We start from the raw sequence: 21,174 nt of genomic DNA on the forward strand, positions 1-21,174 counted from the left end.
TTATCTTTTTGAACCCCTGAAACGGATAATTACAGAGAGGTAGTCACGTTAGTCTGTATTCTAACAAAACAAACCAGTCGTCCTGTAGCACTTTAAAGACTAACAAAATAATTTATTAAGTGATGAGCTTTTGTGGGACAGACTCACTTCTTCAGACCATGTAACAGAGTGGAAGGAGAGGTAATGGGAAAGATGCTAGAAGTCTACGCTTACCCATGCTGCTCATGTAGTGATTCTACTTTGATTAAAAAATCTTTGTTCTGATCTGGGATGAAGCGACACTTTGAAAGATATCCTGACTGATGTACAGAAGAATTATAGTCTCCAAACTGAGCTGTTAGGAAAAAACACATGCACAAAAAGGTTTCAAAGACAGTCTCTGTCCAGTGTAAACATTGTTTATGGGAACTCCCTCCACCAAAACAACATACTAACCAAGAGTAAGTACAGTTGAGAAAACTACAAAACAAAGATAATTATCCACTGACCACAGTTTCATTTAAAGTACACAATCTTAGGACAACAGCACATGAAAACTGCTTACCATAAACAAATTTTGGGACATTGATTCGCTCATTACTTGTTCACTTACTCATTAATCCAGATTTTTGCCTCAATATCGTAACACTTTTTAGAGCATACCAGCACCAGCATCAAAGTGTAATGATTAAAATTGTCACAGGAAAAATGGAATTGTCTAAATCAGGGAAATAAAATTGAGCCCATTTGATTATGCATTGCCCCAATACAGATAAATAATCTGCAGAATGCATATTCACTTTTCAACACGTCTTGTATTAGAAACTATAAAGAAAATCTTCCAAACTTTAACTAATGTTCTTTTGTCCCATTTTAACTACTTAGTTGTCATTTACCCATCTCCATCTTAACTGAATGTTAACAGGTCTCATAAGTAATTTCTAATTTGTTTATGGATTTACAACAATTATATACAAAAATGGCCAAATAAACAAAGGACAGAAAAATATTCTGTACAAGTGCCCATCATTATATTTTTCCATGGAGTGATGCTGAATATAAGAGTAAAGTCAAGAATGACCAGATGGCTCCCTAGCTATAGACTATCTGCTATAAATTAAAGGATAGCATATGGGCTTAACTGTGTAGCTTTAGTCCATGACAAAAGTCAAAAACTTAACTCAACCCTTTCCACAAAATGAGTTTAACACTTTTTTTCTAACGAGCACACTTGATAGATCGCAAGTAAGAGCTTGTAAAGGTTTTTTTTTTAAACTGTTTATTTTAATTCAAGCACTTACCTGTTCCAAAAAGAATTACCTAGAACTAATTTAAGTGGAATTCCAAGTACCCAAATGACTCAACAGTAAAGCTTTCCTATGCCGACCAAAATTACTGAAGCAATGTGATATACCATGCAAATCATTTAGAATCTGAACTTTTTTTCTTAACACAGAACAGTACTCAATTTAAAATATCTAAATCATTAAAACATAAATAATATTACTTGTTAAAGATTCTGTGAGTAAGAATAAGAATACATGCTGGTCAGAAATTTCAGTAGACGGTAAAGATTTGGCCACGTCACACAACGTACATTTTTCTAAACAAGATGTCTCTTTTTTTTTGTAAAACAAATTAAAGGTCATGAAATAGGAAAAACCAAAGCATCAATATTTCTTCCCTAAAGGACTCATAGCATAATAGTTGTAGGTAGGATACTAACAATAGAGGGGATGCCAAATTTAGGAATACTGATCAATTAAGACATGAAGAAAAAACAGCTCCTGAGATTGAAAACAGTGGTAGAATGAAAGCTGTCACCACTTGTGAAATACATCCCATAGCTACTTATCAGCACCATCCATGCTCACAACACACATTTAAATGAAAGAGGAAATGAATGGACAAACCAATATAGCTTGGTTACTGTAATGTTCCCACTGTCCTTTGCTCCTAAAGGCCTTTGAAAGCAGCTTAACTTTTGTACTACTTAACAAAACACACACTTGGCAGAAAAAAAATGGATTTAATGATAAATAGCTCCACATACTAACGTTTGTCAAACATTAACTCTTCCTTTGAATACAAACCACTCACTTCTATGAACTGTGCCAAACTGAAAAAAACCCATGTACTGCAACACATTAAAGCAGATCTAGGCCAATACCTTGCACAGATGCACACAGCTCAAGGCTATGGCTGTGTAACCATAAACTAAAGAACTGTTTAGCCAAAGTAATGTATGCCTAATAATGGTATCAAAATAAAATATGTGCATTTCAGATAATTGTGTTTTGACTGGAGAACACACTTCTTTCTCTTTCCAAAAGTTAAAGACTTCTCAATCTCTTCCATACAATCTCAGATTCAATATTTTTGTTCCGTTGGGCAAAGTTGAAGGAGGAATTTTGTGCATTTTCAACAAACTAAAAAAAATCTCGTAGAGCAAATATTAAAAAAAATTTGCGTTAATTCACAGGTTAAAGAAAAGGCGATTCTGTACATGTGGGTGTCAGTACTAAAGTTAGTCAAACATTTTGCTATCAACAAGACACTCTACTGCCAACAGTAGTACAACCTAATTTTCTACTTCAAAATTTATGCTCGTGTTTCTTATTGGAATTTTACCGTTGCAAAAGAGAGCACCTATTGCTTACTGATGCATTATGAGGCTGGGTTCTTCTGGTTCATATTCCATTCATGGAGGTTCCTCTTACCTCCCTCCCTCAAGCTAGGGGCATCCTTGATATCAACCCACACAGAAGCGCAAGTTAAGAGTATTACTTGCATCTCCAACTCATGAGTAATAAATTAAAATACCTGAAGAAAAATACACTTCAACAGTTATTGCTTTTAAGTAACAAGAAATTCACGCTGTGTTAACTACAAAACAGTTTGTAACACAGAATGTTCAGTATAAATTCAAAATAAAAAGTAACAGCATTTAAACTTCATGTCTCCAAACTCTAAAAAAAAATGTGTAGTTAAAATAAATCATAGTTATAATCAACAAATCTGATGAAATGATAGACTTCTATTATCCTGTAATTTTCACCAATCATTAAACAAAGCAAGATGAGCAACCAAAAGACTTCTATTTTACAATTTCACTATGAAAGTCAAACTACTATAAAAATACAATACATAGAAAAAACTGGTTATCCATAAGCATCATCTATTTCACGCCACCACAACTACGGCATTGAGTGGTTTGCAACATTTAAAAACTGAAGAAAACCTATCATAGAATAAATTATATTTTATATATGAAAGAGACCACTACTTAAATGAAATAATTTCTTATACAAGAAGAAATCCTATGGAGGGAAAAAAAAGAAATGAAAATGTAAAAACAAACATAAAACTTAACACATCATGGAGACACAAACAACAGACACACATTTTTAACTAACAATTGTGGGTAACCAACATCATTTATCTCCTCTGTACACAAGTGAAAATGGCAACTGAAAAGTCATAGCATAACAAAAAATGGTTCAAGTTGGTCCGACCCATGGCAGTACAAGCCAACAACCCCGCCTCCCTTGCTGGCTGTTATTTTATCATCCAGAATCTCAGATTTCATTCAAACAATAACTACATTAAAATCCAAAAATGGAAATGACAATAGCATATAAAACCTACCCTCAGGTAAAAACTATGATCAGTAATCTCTATCATATAGTAATGATATATTCAGTAAAAATAATGGAACCCTATTAAGAAGAGAATGGATGTTTATTTAATTCACTAGGACAGTATTTTCCCCCTCATTATTAGGAAGCCCCATATCTTGCTGAACCCCAAGGCTCACAGAAAGAACATGGGGATTACACAAGCAGCAACAGAAACTTGTGTCGCTTACAAAGGAAAATGAAGGAGGGAAACAACTTCTCCACTGGGAACATCACTTTCAACAGATGGCAGTGCTATGGATAGAGATTACAGGAAGAACCCAAATATGCCAGTAAAACAATCATGTCTATGTGCTTGTAACCTAAACAATCATGTCTTTCCCCCAGCACATGAGCCTTCCATCCTCTTTCAGTGTCCATCATACACTGCTTTATGAAATTTCTCTTCATCCTCTTAGGTCTTACTAGCTTTTCTGGATGTTCCCTCATAGTAAGACCCTTAGAGCAAAAATATATTTCACACCAATTCATCCTGTACATTTTACACAGAACACAAATCAGAGCACTGATTATTTCTAATTCTTGGATCAATCTAATACTTTCTATAGCATAGATTTAATGAGCATGATGCATCTGTTAAGTGAAACTGCCCTAAGCATTCAAGCAGAGATTACTGGTCATGCACTCTTTCCTTTCAAGAGGCCCTTAATTCTTCACAATGCATCAACTTTAGCAACAATTTTATCCAAGGTAAGAGGGTAGAATTTTTCTGCATTGTAGTTATCAATACAGCTCAGAGGACAATACAGCCCAATAATGGTCAAATATTTTACCGGACAAAGATCTGTTATTACTTACACTGTACAGCGTAAGATGCTAGGACAACAGCAGAATTAAGAGGACATAACAACCTGAGAAAGGACAAATGAAAGGGCACATTAACAAAATATTAACTATTTCTCTGAAATCAATCTATTTGTTAATGATTAATTTTCAGCAACTTTTGCTAATTTTTGTTTTTTAAAAAAGACAACAGTCAGATAACAGAAAGTGGTTATGTAACAGCTCATGAACGGAATGGAAATAGCTTGTTTTAAATGATCCTATTCATAGCCTTGCTGGTGGCTTATTCTGGCAAATGAAAAGAAAGGAAACCTTTTTTTTTTTTTTTTTTACGTGCACTCTGGGTATAACTTTTACAATTGTATATTACTATTTTTAACATAAGACATGAACATTAAATTAGGCAAGTGCCAACTACAAAAATTCAAGGCTGATCTACAGTCTGCACAGAACTTGCTACCAATTTTTAAAGAAAACAGATACAGAAGGTTAAAGGTTTGGACCACAATTTTTACTTTTACATAGATGAACAAGTAGGACAGAAGGCCATCATATTTGAGGTTGAGGAGTGGCTCTCTCCTTCCTCCACTGTGCCTCCCCAGCACATTTCCTGTTCACTCAGCTCCTCTGAAAGCAAAACCTGGGGAGACCAGGAGGTAGCCCCTTCTCAGGCCACCTGAAGCTGGCCAACCCAGGTCACTACCTCTCTGCAGTCTGGCAGCTGCTTGAGGCAAAGCCTGGCTAGGGGGGCACTGGCAGCCTGCCCCCTCATCACCCTGCCTGCGCCCAGGTGCCAGAGACAGAGGTGAAGCAAGCTGGAAATGTGCCTGGAGGAGAAGGCTTCAGCTTGCATAACCCCTATCCCAAACAGCCAGGCCTGGATGGAGAGCAGATGGGGCCAGTCACTGACACCTCTCGAGCTGGATATTTGCAGGCAGCAGCACTGCACAGAGCAGCAAACGGGAATGGTCACCCTCAGCCAGAACAAAAAATGGCTTCGCCCTGCTCCTTCTGCTCCCCACTCAGACCTTCAGGGATTGGGGCCATGTGTGTGACAAGGCAGGCCCAGTGTGGAAAAAACAGAGGCCCTCTCCCTCCTTCATCAAACAGAAATCTGAGGAGTGGCACCTGACCTGACATCTCCCTAATACACTTCACCTATGTCCTGAACACAGAAACCTTGACTATTCTTTTTTAATATCCACCTACTGAAGAAAGATTACATCAGTAAGAATTTTCATTACCTTCCTTCCAAAATATCTGTCTTCAGTTGTAAGAAGAATAAATGCCTAGAAAACAGAATTTGGAAGAGCTGATTATGTTCAAATATCGGATTTAATCATTTTAAAAAATCTCCCTACAAAATTAAGTTATATGGATATAGTTACAAGCAAATTAGATGTACAAAAGTATAAGCCTACTTGGGCAATCCTGTAAATCATTATGTGAATGTACACTGTCATTCATAAGAAGTAAGGTATTTTATAGTTCATACAAGCACAGAACTGGAAGAAAGCTTGAGAGGGCTTCAAGCCCAGTTCTCTGCACTCATGACAGGAACAAGCACCATCTAGACCTTACCTGACAGGTGTTTACCTGTGTTTAAGCTGCTCTTAAAAATCTCTAACAAGGGCGCTAGAAAGCTTTTTTCTAATGTCTAACTTAAACCTTCCTCGCTACAATTTAAGCCCATTGCTTCTTGTCCTATTATCAGAAGCTAAGGAGAATAAGTTGTTCCCTCTGCCTTGTAACAACCTTTTAGGCAGTCAAAAGCTGTTCTGTCCTCTCTCTGTCTGCTCTTTTCAGACTAAACAAGCCCAGTTCTTTCAGTCTTCCCTAACAGGTCCTGTTTTCTAAACTTTTAATCATCTCTGTTGTTGTTCTCTACAGTGCCTCCAATTTGTCCACATATTTCTGTCAGGGATATTATCCCTTGGCATTATCGTCCACGTGGGCCAGAGGAAACAAGCCTTTGGCCATTAAACACCAATGCAGGTACAGGTAAAATCTAAAGTTACATAGGCTGCCATTTAGCAGCCCCCTGCAACGGTCACGCTGAGTCAGCTGGTTTCCCCAGTAACCTGAACTCATGAATTATTCATGAGTGCAGGTTTGAAATAGAGCCCTCTGATTGGCCCAGGTGAAAAGCTTCCAGCACCTTCGGCCAAGAGGAGGACCTATTTGAAAGCACCTGCACAGAATCCTCAGTATGCTAATCATGTCATAAATATTCATGAGATCGCTCTATAAATCCAAGAGCCGCAACCCATTCAGCGGCCCTGAGGGAATCAGGCAAGGACCCTGCTACCTCATACAGAGAGGTATGGCCACCTAGTGGCGTCCGCCGAGCTCTGAGGCCAGGCTTACCTAGCCGAAGAGAGCTGACATCACTGTGGCGTCTGCCCTTTGGGCAGCACTAGAGCTGAAATCACTGTAGCGCGCCTGCCCTTTAGGCGGCGCCAGCTGGGAGCTGAGGGACACCAGAGCCTCAGCTCACCTAAGGAGCCCACTGGGGCAGAAGCGGCGCCAGCGCACCAGCGCACCCCAACGAAAACAAGCAGCACATTGCGTCGGGCAGCAGCAAGCGGGCCCCTCGGCCAAGTCACCAGGCGGCGAACTGGCCCCCACTCCGGTGGGGGTACTGCGTACCCGGTGACGTAACCAAGGACCCGCTGACGATACCGCCAGCACTCCCCAGCATCTGTGCCTGCTGTGTTTAACTGGACCTTCACATACCGGACGTGACAAACTCACCTGGACAGGACCTTCAATCGACAGACACGTAAACTACCTATTGGCCCGTGGCACAGCCCGGGACCTCTGCTGAACTAGACACTCCACCCTTCACAGACATTTTGGGTACTGGATGCCCTAACGGGCCAGGGGGTGGGGGGGGTTGGGGGTCGCACCTCAGCCGCGCCCTTTCCAGGGCCAGGGAAGGGCTGCACCTGGGGCTCGACCCGAGGGCCGGGCCTAATCACCCAAATTTAAATAATAACCAAGCTACACACTTGATTGAATAGTTTACTTGAATTAATAGTTACTTAGTTATTATAGTTCAGATTAGACTCATAGTTACAAAATCAGCTAATAAGTTATACCTACCTATACTTACCACTAAGCAGGTGGGATATTGTGGTGAAGGCATAGCCTCCCAGTTTCCCAATAGATCCTGCATTTTTACCTGTCCTAAATCTCCAAGCTCCAGCTGGGTGGGGCCGACGCAAACACCCAGTTGGTAGGGGGCCTCAGAGGCAGAGCCTTAAGGTCCCCAATAAGCGAGAGCAGCAACCCGGCTGGAGGGTACAGGAGAAGGAGTAGCGCCCTTCTCCCCCTTGGAGCTAAACTAAACAAACCACCTTTCCCTCTTACCGTAAAAGTCTTTTCCTAACCGCCTTGTTTTTGCCTTCCGGTAAAATAAAGAAAGTTGTACAGGTTGCCTTTATGGATTTAATATTAATAATAGTAAGTGTTTGTTAGTGTATAGGATCATGATGAACTGTTTTGTGTGTTTATTTTATACCATTTGTTGTTTATTTGCCTGTTGTTGGCTCTGTTAAATAAATAGAACATTAGTTTCATCCTTAAGCCTCTTCCTTGTTCCACCTTCGTTCCCGGAGCTAGCCACTGCTTGCTTGGGGGATTACATCTACACAGCGGGAAGGGTACGTGCATAACCCCTGGTCCTCTTGCCAGTAGGGGGTGGGGTGGTCTGCAGAGGGGCAGGGCAGTCTGATGTCGCCGGGCCCCCGCCGTCTCTCCAATCCACCTCAGGTCCTTGAGGATCCGGACATCTAGGGCAGGGAGCCGCGCAATCCGGTCGCGCTAACCGGGCGGCTCAGAGCGGGCCGTAAGAGGTTAATAATTCCCCGCGACAATTTCCTGAAATGTGGTGCCCAAAAATGGACATAGTACTCCAATGGAGGCTATTCAGTCAGAGGAGAGAGGAAGAATTGCTTTTCATGTCTTACTAAGAACACTCCTGTCAATACATCCCAGAATAATGTTGCTTTTTTTTTTTTTTTGGCAACAGTGTCACACTGTTGACTCGTAGCTTGTAGTTCACTATGACCTCTAAATCCCTCTCTGCAGTGCTCCTTCCTAGACAGTCACTTCCAATTTTGTATGTAAGAAACTGGAATATTTTGCATTTGTCCACACTGAATTTAATCATATTAAAAGTCAGTTCCAAACTTTAATTAGATTATTTAATTGTTAAATCATAAAAGGTTACCCGAGATTCACCTTCTAAGTGCACTGCTTCCAACGTACCAAAAGTGCACACTTAGTCTCTGGGGAGAAAAGCCAGGGATCAAAAGTTAACTTAGTCTTATGTATGACATCACACTGTAAAGCCATTAGAACATGGGGCTTGCCTCACTCCTATGAATTTTGAATTTAGATTCAATCATCAGTTGAATCTGTGGATCAAACACCATCTTCAGAGCAAAAAGCTGCTTTTAAGAACTCATTCATAAAGTAGATCCATTGTCCTCATATTTCAGATTGCTTCATACATGACAAAGATTTCTGAACCTATCATAATTTATTTTTATTCATACAGTCTAAACTATTAGGATGCCAACAGCCACATATCAGCTAGTATTCATCAAAATTTAAAAGAACAATTCAGTAATAACATCTAAAAAGGGTCTATAGTCAACATGTTACCATATTCAAAATGTAATAGTGGTTGTGCCAGCCTTTCTATTCGATTAAGGTGAAACAGTGCATGTTGTGCATGTGCTCTTCTTAAAGGAATAGCTACATGAAGTTACTATATTAGCAAATATATTGAACTGTAGAAAGAAAAAACAGCAAGTTTTACAATTCATTTGTCAAGTCTATATCCTCTGCTTGAAAAGCATACATGCTTCACATGTCAGTCTATGGATTTACAGATAAAATGAATAATGTCCAGTTCTGTATCTGACTACGAAAGCTCAGCTTACAGTTTCACAGTCAAGGATGAACTGAATTTTGCAATTAAAACTGGGATTCAAACATTATATTATTTTAGCTTCTAGGAGTCTGAGTCATGCAACAGTGCTCCATTTTCACAGGCACCAGTCTCACAAGAAAGACTCCTCGCCCAAAAGAGCTTGTATTTATATTACAAGATGAGAGAGAACAAATGAATGCACACAGTGATTATGGAGTACCAGGAAACAATAGGACAATATTGGCCAGCATGGTAGACAGAGGTCTCTGCACAAATGCAGCCTGATTAGCAAGTTTTTTAGGCCTTGCCACAAAGAAGCATTTTAAGGACAGTTTTGAGGAAAGATAATGAGGTACTTTTGCAGATCTCTACACGGAGCTTGTCCCAGACAGAGACACAGCATGGGAGAAAGTATGAAGGTACCTGCTTGAAAACACAGAACATGGGCAACAGAGGTGAATATATTATTTTGCTTTAATGAGAGTGGTGGTAATAGCCCATGAAGGACCTTAAAAGTAAAGACAAGTAGTCTGCATTTGATACAATTGAAAAGAATGAGCCAGTGAAGCAATGCAAAGAAGAGTAACAAAGTCAAAGTAATGGGGTAGGAAAATGATTCAGCATTCTCAACGGATAACAGTGGGGAAAGACTGAATGGAAGGACAGCAAAGGCCATATCTTAGAAATGTGACACAGCAAGAATCTGCAAGACTTAGACATAACCTAAGAGAGAAGTCTGAGCTGAAGTTGACACCTCGGTTATGAGTCTGAATGACAGGAAGAATGGTGGTGATGTCCATAATGAACAAGAAAGGAGGTTGTGGAGAGGGTTTGAGTGTAGGAACAGGCGGCGGGGGATAATGTGGGAAACAGAGGAGATTAACAGATTGTTTGAAACTGACAGAAAATTCATTTTGTAGTCAGGGTAAGTGCTAAGAATTTATAAATTAATCTTAGTCTGAGAGTTATAAAAATGAAACAGTTTCTTTAATAAACATTGCACTCTGGTTCACAACATATTTTTGTACTCATTAGTTTCAGTAATGAAACAGACTCTTCAAAAACTTCCCATATAGTAAAAACTAACAAAAATCTTGGATAACTTAGTCCCACTTCTATTAGTAACAAGGTGAGGTGGGGTTTATGTTGAAGAATAGTGACACCACAAGCAACTTTTTAATTGAATGTGTCTTTTAAAATCACTTTAGTTTAACCTGATTTGCTAAACTCCAACTCTCCATGTAAACGAGCGAAAAGAGTTAGATCCTGCAATCACTCCATTGCAGAAATCTCTCTTTGAAGACAGGGTATTCAGAAATGGGCCCTTTCTCTGTAACAAACTTACAGTACTTTGTTCAGTGATATGTGGAATCCTGAGTCTTGATGTGTGTAACAGCAATTAATTAGTTGAGCATTTCTCACTTATGGAGAGAAGTTATTTGTTTCAGGTAAATTTATAGCCTAATTTAAACTGTGTGTTTGAATTTTGGATGTGCATCCTGTCATGGGGCATTCAATATGCTTTATTAAAATATTCTTATGAAATTGGAAAAGGTTCAGAAAAGGCCAACAAAAATGATTAGGGGGTTTGAAATGGGAGCCATATGAAGATAAATTAAAGAGACTGGGATTTAAAAAAATGGATGACAGGAAAGGAATCACTCTACTTCCTAGTAACAGAGAGGAAGCCATGCTAGTCTATACACTATCAAAACAAAAAGCAGTCAAGTACCACTTTAAAGACTAGCAAAATAGTTTATTAGGTGAGCTTTCGTGGGACAGACCCACTTCTTCAGACCATAGCCAGACCAGAACAGACTCAATATTTAAGGCACAGAGAACCAAAAACAGTAAGCAAGGAGGACAAATCGGAAAAAGATAATCAAGGTGAGCAAATCAGAGAGTGGAGGGGTGGGGGGGGAGGTCAAGAACTAGATTAAGCCAAGTATGCAAACGAGCCCCTATAGTGACTCAGAGAGTTCCCGTCCCGGTTTAAACCATGTATTAATGTGCCGAATTTGAATATAAAAGCCAGCTCGGCTGCTTCCCTTTGAAGAACGGTGCGAAAGTTCTTTTTCAGTAACGCACATAACTTTAGGTCATTAATAGAATGCCCCATTCCATTAAAATGTTGACTAACTGGTTTGTGGATCTGGAGTGTTTTGATGTCTGTTTTGTGCCCATTAACCCTTTGTCTAAGGGAGTTAGAAGTCTGTCCAATATACAAAGCATCTGGGCATTGTTGGCACGTGATGGCATATATGATGTTTGGAGAGGAGCAAGAGAAAGTGCCTGTGATTCTGTGAGTAACCTGGTTAGGTCCAGTGATGGTATTTCCAGAGAAGATATGTGGACAAAGCTGGCAGCGGGCTTCATTCCAAGGAAAAGTTCCAGGACTGGTGTTCCTGCAGTATAGACTGTGGCTGTTAGTGAGGATCCTCATAAGGTTGGGAGGTTGTCTGGAGGAGAGAACATGCATGTCACCCAGGGCCTTCTGGAGTGTGGCATCCTGATTAAGAATAGGTTGTAGGTCTTTAATAATTCGTTGCAGTGGTCTGAGTTAGGGGCTCTAGGTGATGACCAGTGGTGTTCTGTTCTTGGCTTTTTTGGGCCGATCTTGGAGTAGCTGGTCTCTGGGTATTCGTCTGGCCCTGTCGATTTGTTTTTTTACTTCTCCTCATGGGTAATTCAGGTTTATGAATATTTGGTAAAGATGTTGTAGTTTTTGGTCTCTGTCAGTTGGATCAGAGCAAGTGCGACTGTATCTAAGAACTTGACTGTAAACAATGGATCTAGTCATGTGTGCAGGATGGAAGCTAGAAGGGTGTACGTAAGTATAGCGATCAGTAGGTTTTCAGTACAGTGTGGTACTGATCAGGCCATCCTGGCTTTTATCTTCAAATTCGGCACATTAACACATGGTTTAAACCGGGACAGGAAATTTCTGAGTCACTATAGGGGCTCATCTGCATACTTGGCTCAATCTAATTCTTGACCTTCCCCCCCACCCCTCCACTCTCTGATTTGCTCACCTTGATTATCTTTTTCTGATTTGTCCTCCTTGCTTACTGTTTTTGGTTCTCTGTGCCTTAAATATTGAGTCTGTTCTGGTCTGGCTATGGTCTGAAGAAGTGGGTCTGTCCCACGAAAGCTCACCTAATAAACTATTTTGCTAGTCTTTAAAGTGCTACTTGACTGCTTTTTGTTTTGATATTCTACTCTATTTCCTCTTCTGTTGTGTTCACTCCCTCTGGGGCATTTGGCACTGGCCACTCTTAGAAGACAGGATACTGAGCTAGATGGACCTTTGGTCTGACCCAGTATGGCTGTTCTTATGTCCTTATGTTACTAATGTAGTCATGCTAAGTGAGGGCCATTAGCAGTACTCAAGGAATGTAATGACCCAATTTTCAGGATAATGATTTGTAAATAGAATTGTTTCTCCCATAAGCACAGAAGGGGGGCTATGGTTGGTCACACCAAGACATATGGCCATGTCACCTGATGCTGGGACCCATCTTGGATGCTGTACTTTTCCACTGAAAGCGATAAAGTTGGAATTGAACACAAAGGATTCTCACCTTACACAAAACCAATTCAAGCATGGGGAGTGAGGTAATCTAAATTGTCATCAAGTTCTCTCCTTGTTACGTCACCTACGATTACTGCTGGAAACATCTAAGACTGACAGAGTGATAAAAGTGAGAGTCCAGACTGGGGGGCTTTCCAGTCTGTAAAAGAAGCTTATCAGAGGGTGAGGCAGTACATGTAACCAATTTTCTTAGACTACTGAGCTTAGCTTAGCTTGGATGTTCTGTTTTATTTTGTTTAGTAACCTACATTGTTCTGTCTGCTATCTCTTAAATCCTACTTTTTTATACTTAACCACTTTTATTTATTAATAAATATGGTGTAACTAACTGTTACGTGAGGGAAGGAGTCCTTAAATCTCTCTTTACCCTGAGAAAGAGGGTAATATTGAGCTCAGCTTCTATAATCCTTTATTCAGAGTAAGATGGCTTTATCTGGGGTTCAGATCCCATTGAGGAGGTACATTCAGTACTGTGCCAAGTCTCCCTGGATGAGCCTCCCCAGAGCTGAGCTGATCTCACTGGGTTACTAGACGGCTGTGACCCTAGCTCAGTGTTATTGCTGGAGAAGGCTGGAGGGCCTGACTCAGCAGCACAGAGCTATGGGATACCCAGGAGGACAAGAAGCTAGGCTCCATGGTATTTCAGCACATCAAGTGACAGCCACAAGGCACAGCACATCCCTTCCCAGTCCTTGATTTCTATTAAGATGGTTTCTTCAGATAACACAACACATTAGCATTCTCGATTAGAGCTCAGTTACATAAGTATTGTTGAAAATGTGACAATCTATATATTGTCCCTCAGAAGTACAATAAGTTTCTTTATTAAACAGGTTGTTTTGATAATGAAAGGCAAGACGATTTTTTGTGTGCTAAAGGTCAGCATGATTCTTTTTTTCATATTATATTTAATCATCACTATGCACAATGTGTATGTTGTGCCTTCTGTGACACACACAGAGCTGATATGTAATAATGTTATGAATACTAAGATGTCACAATTTTACAAGCATGGTACGTGATGGGATCAGTGAGTTGAAGTTATTGCATATTTGATTATTAGAACTCACTGTCTGACAAAGTGGACCTAACTTGTATGAGAGGTAAGAGCATGTTTATTTTGCACCTACAGTGCTGGAAATTAATGGAGGTGACACAGAAAAAGACATGTGCACACTTGAAAGAACACTATGCTGTTGGATTCAAGGTTCCTCTCTCTTGTCCATAACCAGATACAAACCTTGTTTCTCTAAAGCTAGGAGTCACCATATCTGAGAGTTATAAAAGTGGCTCAATTCCCACAAAAAGGTTTATTTGCCAAGGTCTGACCCATAAGAAATCAGTAAGCTGTGCCAGAGAGAAAAGTTAAAGGTAGTTGGGAGGTGAAACTCCCTTCTCAGGAATTAGGGTTTCCCAACCAGATTTACCAGACACCATTTGCAGCAATGGCATCCAGTTCATCTGGTCAGGAAAGGTGGCAACCTCATCAGGAATACACTTAAAATAGCAGCATGTCTATGATGGCTTGGGTAAGTTGCCAAAATACATATTTAGGAACTCAGACATGGCTGCATTCAGGCATTATCCTTTGCAGCTCTGACTACTCTCCTCTTATTTTGTGTACTAGCACCCTCAGAGCCAACACATAACCATCTATTTACACTGGGTATCACACGTCTCAGCTGCTGCCCTGAAATGGGCTCAGTGGAAAAGCCTAAAGGGAATTAGCCCTACCACAGCACCCATATGGAAGACGGTTAAACATCTGGTAAACTAGATACATGCAGTCTTTTTATTGTTTGTTTTTAAAGATGGTTTATCTGAAATCCCTGTACTCCAAACACACACACTGACTTCAGAAGACTGTTTGGTAACTATTGCCCTAAAGGACACAAAATTGTTCATCAAGACATAAGCAGACCTACTGAAGTAAATCATAGTTGATACACAGCAAACTGCAACCCAGGGCTCACTCAGACTAGCTCAGATAATACCACCTCAAGAGAGAGGTGATAACTTGTGGCCAGGTCTACACTCAGGGTATACTCCGAAGGACCAAAAGGGATCACAGATGCAATTAAAGTAAGCTCTGTGTGCCAGGAACTATTCAGTTTGTGCCCTGTCACAGCATCTCACACACCTGTAACAGTATATCTATACTAAACACTTTATTTAAATAGCAAATCCACAAAACACATGTCTCTGAATGTATAGGGTAAATAACATTCAGAAAAATCAAAGAAGCATGCTACTAATTATGAGTTGATGGACGTAAATTTTTGAAGTAAAGTTACCTGGTTTGTTCTTGCTGCAGTGTGTTGGGGTCAGGTATAAAAAACCTTACTCGAAAATGCATTGTGCAGGGAAATTCTCCTACAATATTTTATAAAAGTAAAACAGAAATGTTGATTTGGGTTTATTTCTGTAAAATTTTCAGAAAAAGAAAACAGCCACATACTATGACAACTCATGTATACTTTCTTTTTTCTGACTCTCTCTCTCACTTTAGGATATACAGTTATAGATATTGCAACACACATACAAGTACTTTTTTTTTTTTTTTGGCAAAAAGAGAAGACATTCTTCAGCCCGCTCCCCATCCTTCCCCCTGCCCTCCTCCCCAGCAATCCCGTGGCTGGGCTGCCAAGTACTGGCACAAAACAAAGACACTGTATATATTCCACTGTATTCTTACATCTTTTCTTACTTTCAAAGTAGGAACATACAAATATATCCTTCTTTGAAAAACAATCCTCTTCATAAAGCAGTTGTCAGGATTGCATACTCAATCACCATATATTTTTAATTATGCAATTTTTAACACAGCAATTTGTGTTAGAAAACAGTACATTCCATTCCTTTCAGTATTGAAAGTCATAAAAAAAAAAGAGCCAAATATACCCGATATAAATTTCTCATAAGATAAACAGGAATATTATGAAGGTTGAACCTCACTGGTCCAGTAACATCCATGGTCCAGCAGGACCACAGATGTTGCTGGACCAGACAGCACCAGCCACAGAGGATGCCAGAGGCTGGGAGCTCAGCCAATCTGGGGACAGGAATCCGGCACACCCCGTAGTCTAGAGGCAGGGAGCCCATGTGGTTGAAGACAGAGTCACCAGCTGCCAGGGGCAGAGTGCCCCACTAAACAGAGCAGGGAATCTCCCTGGATGGAACGGGGCTAGTGGCCCAGAGTGGAGCCCCACCAGCAGGCTAGAGGCAACACAGTGGTTGGGCCAGCAACCAGTTGTGGAGCCTGGGAGAACCTGAGGCCTGATCTCCTCTGGTCTGGCAAACTCCCTTCTGACTGGTCCCGAGGATGCAAGACCAGGGAAATCCAATCTGTATAACGAAAATTTGGAGAATCCTCAATATTTACTTATGCAGAAAATAAAGAGTAATCAGTTTTAATCTTGTTTAACAATCACATGATAAGAACAAAATGAGCTACAATCAAGACAGACTGAAATTTATTATGCCTTGTAATTTTCTTAAAGACTGAGTTCAAATACTATAGGCTAATTTTTCTCCACTCTGGACAGACTAAGAGCTTTCCTAAACTGGTTTAAAATCCACATTAGAAACTAGCTCCATTACACCCTCTCACCATCCACTACTTAACAAGATTTTTGTAAAAAATCTCTGTCCTTGCACTGGTGACCTCAGTGGGATCAGTAATTTACCAAGGTCACCAGACTGCTAACTATTTTCACTACTGTGTTGTCTGACTTTGCTCAGAACAAGCGCAGAGTGATTAACAATATTGGTGACCTGCAGTACCTAATCCACATTAGAGCAGTTACCACTGATGCAGCCTAACTAATACTAAAACCTGTGGGAAGTGTTGCCAAAATGCCTGCTGTACATTAGACCATGGTGCCCAAAAGTTAATTTGAGAATCCTATTTTTCCTAATCAAAGATTTACCTAGAAGAGAAATTCAAGCCAGAGAAGTTAGATTTTTATGTAAAGTATCTTACCTTTAAGCTGTTTTCTAACAGGTTTACTTGATTCGAGCCATCGCTGTAAAATGAAAAATTATTAGATGGATTTTTTTAAAAAATTGGAACGCTTTTTTTTTTTTTTTTTTTTTTTAAAAAAAAAAAAAGTAAAACAATACTTACAGGGGAATCTATTGACTCTTCATTTTGCTGTAAGCCAAAATATTCCTTCTCTGTCACACCCAAGTGGTTATAGGCCATATCCAACAACACCTGACCAGTGTCTTGTTTCTGAAAACAAAGAATATTTCATAAATGAAATGAACAATGTTCAAATGGAGAAAAAAGTTATAAAATTTAGTTTGTAAATAAAATAGTTTAAAGTTACTCAGAAGAGTTCATAAGACAGTACATTAAAGTGAATAATCTTTCAAATGAAAATTCAGCTAACATTTTTGAAGAACATCTTTCTTGAACAATATGGATTGAGAAGAGTTAAAGAAAAAAGTTGGAAAGCCTAAAATTTTAACTGCTATTTATGAAATGTGCTGGATGATCAGGCATAAAAAAATCCAGTAAGAGGCAGACCAGTGGTCCTTTGAGCACAGTATCCTGTCTTCTAAGAGCAGCCAATGCAAGGTGCTTCAAAAAGAATGACAGAACAAGTAATCAGCAAATGATCCATCCTGTTTTCTCCATTCCCCCCAGCTTCTTCAGAAGCTAGACACATCCAGAAAATAGAATTGTCTTTCTGATGGTCTTGGCTAAGAGTCACGATAGACCTACCCTAGAACTTATCTACTTCTTTTTGGAAGAATGTTATAGTTTTGCCTTCAAACATCCCATGGAAACAAATTCCACAGGTTGACAGAAATTCAACCATTATCTCTAAGGTGGTAATTCACAGATCTACCTCTCTGCACTTGACATCTCAGCTTGTCTCTGGCATCTCTCAAAGATGTACAGGTGTCAGCTCAAACTCAACAAGGCTGAAAAAGAGCCCTTAATCTCACTCCCTCTCCCAAATTCTCCCTACCACCTCCTTCCTCACTGCAGGAACCACCACATCCTGTCCATCATTCAGGTCCATAATCTTGGTGTCACCTCTTTAGGTTCTCCCATTCAGGCTAGGCCTAAATTTTGCCATTTTTCTTCTGCATGATATCTCATATGTGGACTTTGCTATTTTGTCCACACAGCTAAAACTACTGTCCAGGCTCTTGCCATCTCATGTCTCTCTCATCATCTCTGGCCTTCGTAATCTTGCCCCACTCATAATAGCCATTCAAAAACTTGCTACAAAAAACTTTCCCCTAACCCATCCCTTTAACCATGGCACCTCTCTCTTTGCACCCTCTGTCACTTCAAATGTAAGCTTCTTGTCCTCCTATCTCACCAGGCTAATCACTTCCCTTTCACTACCAAAATGCTGTCATGTCTCCAGTCATCCCATGATGGCAGCTTCCACTGCTCACTTATTACACTTTCAAACGAGCATCTCCCTGCTTCTCCCTCCACTCTATCCCTCCTGCTTGGCAGGAGCTTCCCATAATCATCCTGAAAGCTACCTCATAATCCACCTTTAAATCCCTCCCCAAAATTCTTCCATTCCACAATGCCTATAAAAATAATTTCCCAACAGTTGGATCACCACCTATTGCGACCACTGTTGTCTAATTGTTTCCTTGTACCTTCCAGCATGTCAGCAACCATCTGTCATCTCTGGTGTTATACTAGATTGTAACCTCTTTGTGACAAAGACCCTTCTAATGCAGACACAATTATTCTAGCCAAAAAGTGATTTTCCTAGTACAGCATATATAGGCTTGGTGAGTATAATAAACCACATTGGCAAAAGCACTTCTATGCCAGTGCAACTGTGTCTACTCTTTCCTCTATTTCTACCACTCCTCCCAAAAATAAATCAGAACCTAACTGATATTGCTATGCTGGGCAAGTTTTCAGCACAGACTGGCCTTAATCACATCATACATTGAGATCCTGTGAAGAAGTGCACCACTGAGTGCCAAGTACTTTATAATGGTAGGTATTTTTATCCCCATTTTACGTGGAAGGAAAAACAACAATATGGCTGACTGGAGGTTGGAGCAGAATTCAGTTCTTCTGATCCCCCCAATGCTCGAGTGTAAAGATCAGGCTATAAGGCATCCAACAGGTATAGAATAAAGTCCCTATAAAATAACATATTTGTCATCACACAAACCTTTTCAAAAACACATATTTAAAATAGATATCCTAATATAGGAGAAATCAATACTGGGAGATTTAAACATTTTTCTACAGAGATGAAGGCCTTTCAAAAAGCCTTCTTACACTTGCATTGAAATACAATTACCTCATCTCCCTCTCCCCACCCACATACACTCACCCACACTTCAGATTACTATCAAGAATTTAATACCTAGCTCTGGACATTCTTTTCAGTTTAACCATCTCATGATGTAAGTGCTCAGAACAGTCAGCTCCATTACAAGATCCCTCCTTAATTTAACCTTTTGTGGTATCAACTTGACAGATTTATTACACATAGAACTGCCACAGCTCACACATTTCCACCATCTACTTATCTTCTCCGTCTGACACTTAATTTCCAGATTTGTGTGTTGTAATCGTAGAGCTGACAAACTCAAAATTCTCGAGCTCCTCAGAAGGTACATGCATATTGCCTTTGAGTTTGATTACAACTTTTCTAAATATATTATTTAATGTTTCTGTTCACTAGCAGAGCTGAAATAGGCCAGGGCCACACTGTACTAGATATATGGAAAATGATGGTCCCTGCCACAAACAACCTACAATACGGAATGTATACTACATACATGCACATGTCTCACCGACAAATTGAATGCAGTCTATTCTTAGTGATAGTTTAGCAGTACGGTACAACACACTTCATCTTTCTTTCCTCCAAACAACCCTGACCTCATTTTCTACCAATATCACAGTTCTATGACGGCATTTTCCAAGCTTCTGAAAACTGAGCCTCAGTTCAGAAAAATCACACCCATTGTTCCTCCCTTGTAATTCCATCATACGTTGGTCAAGGCCCACCCACCCTAACTTTTACCTCTTTCACAGCCCCTTGCCCACAACTAGTCCAATTCCTGGCCATTTGATACTCTGTATGACCTCCAACAAGTCCCTGAACATGTGCCTCAGTTCCCCATCAGTATTTGCACCATGAAGAGAACTCTTCAGAGTTAAACCTGCACATAAGCATTAGTATATGACCAAGCATTTTGCCCTCCTGCACAAATATAAGGCCATACAGCTACTCTCTCCACAACAGCCTCCTGTCAAAATGCTAACGAATGGCTCTACAGAGTAGCCATTGTAATCCTGCTAGCTGACAGGAAAAATGGCATATTGAGTTGCTGCAAGTGGCGTGAGAAATTGTTACCATAATCAAAACAAAGGCATGTGAAGAGCAAGTAGAGGATTGAAACAAAAGGAGAGAAGGGTAGAGGACAGTAAAAAAATATATATACAGGAGATACAATTGAAGAAAAACGAACAAAAGAATAGACCACAAAGGTGTGGCTATTGAAGTAAGACTCAGCACAACAAGGGCCATACTCTTACTCAGTACTTTCTACAATACATAAAAAGAAGTTCCAGTACTGAAAGATTTACAATCTTATTTAACAGATTAAAATGTGTACTACCTGGGACAACATACAAGATGACGATAAAAACAGCCTTTGAAATGGAGACGTCTTTGCCACTATTATCAATTACAATGTTCTTGTAGCTATGGCATGACATTCTCTTGAAAAAACTGTGCAAGAAAAATAAGATTAAAGCATCTCAAAATTCCTTGTGCAGCTGAAATTGCATGCCACAACAACTCAACAAATTCAGTGTAAAGCCTGACTTTGGCCTCACTGAAAAAACTGATAAGAGAATTGATTCTCAAAATCCACCCATCAATTAAGTAACAAGATTTTTCTGATGTTTCAGATATAAAACAAGTACACAGAAGAAATCAATTTCATTCTAACTCAAGCATCCTCGAAGCCTCATTTTATAGATCTTGGTCTAATCAAAAAAAATATGTGACATCTGAAAATGTGTACTAAAGACCTAAGGCTGAGTATCACTAACTCTCAGATTATTTATGGAGTTCATATTTACATGTATATATGTCAAAAAAGAATCTGAGATGCTCAATTGACAGAGTCAACTCTGATTTGAAAGCCATCTTTGTGGATACGAG

The 21,174-nt window shown here is 39.8% G+C and overlaps 1 protein-coding gene across 1 annotated transcript in view; it reads right to left on the reverse strand.

The window, feature by feature from the left end:
• PTPN3 (protein tyrosine phosphatase non-receptor type 3) overlaps positions 1-21,174 on the reverse strand; it is a 224,870-nt gene that overhangs the window by 148,256 nt on the left and 55,440 nt on the right. The window contains exons 3-8 of the mRNA XM_074987968.1: positions 17,121-17,228; positions 16,977-17,019; positions 15,289-15,367; positions 5,705-5,749; positions 4,476-4,528; positions 214-334 (exon numbers count right to left, since the gene is read on the reverse strand). Coding sequence (XP_074844069.1) covers positions 214-334; positions 4,476-4,528; positions 5,705-5,749; positions 15,289-15,367; positions 16,977-17,019; positions 17,121-17,228 — 449 coding nt within the window. The remainder of the gene's footprint in view (positions 1-213; positions 335-4,475; positions 4,529-5,704; positions 5,750-15,288; positions 15,368-16,976; positions 17,020-17,120; positions 17,229-21,174) is intronic.

This window comes from Carettochelys insculpta, chromosome 2, assembly GCF_033958435.1.
Source record: "Carettochelys insculpta isolate YL-2023 chromosome 2, ASM3395843v1, whole genome shotgun sequence".
Classification (NCBI taxonomy): Eukaryota; Metazoa; Chordata; order Testudines; family Carettochelyidae; genus Carettochelys; species Carettochelys insculpta.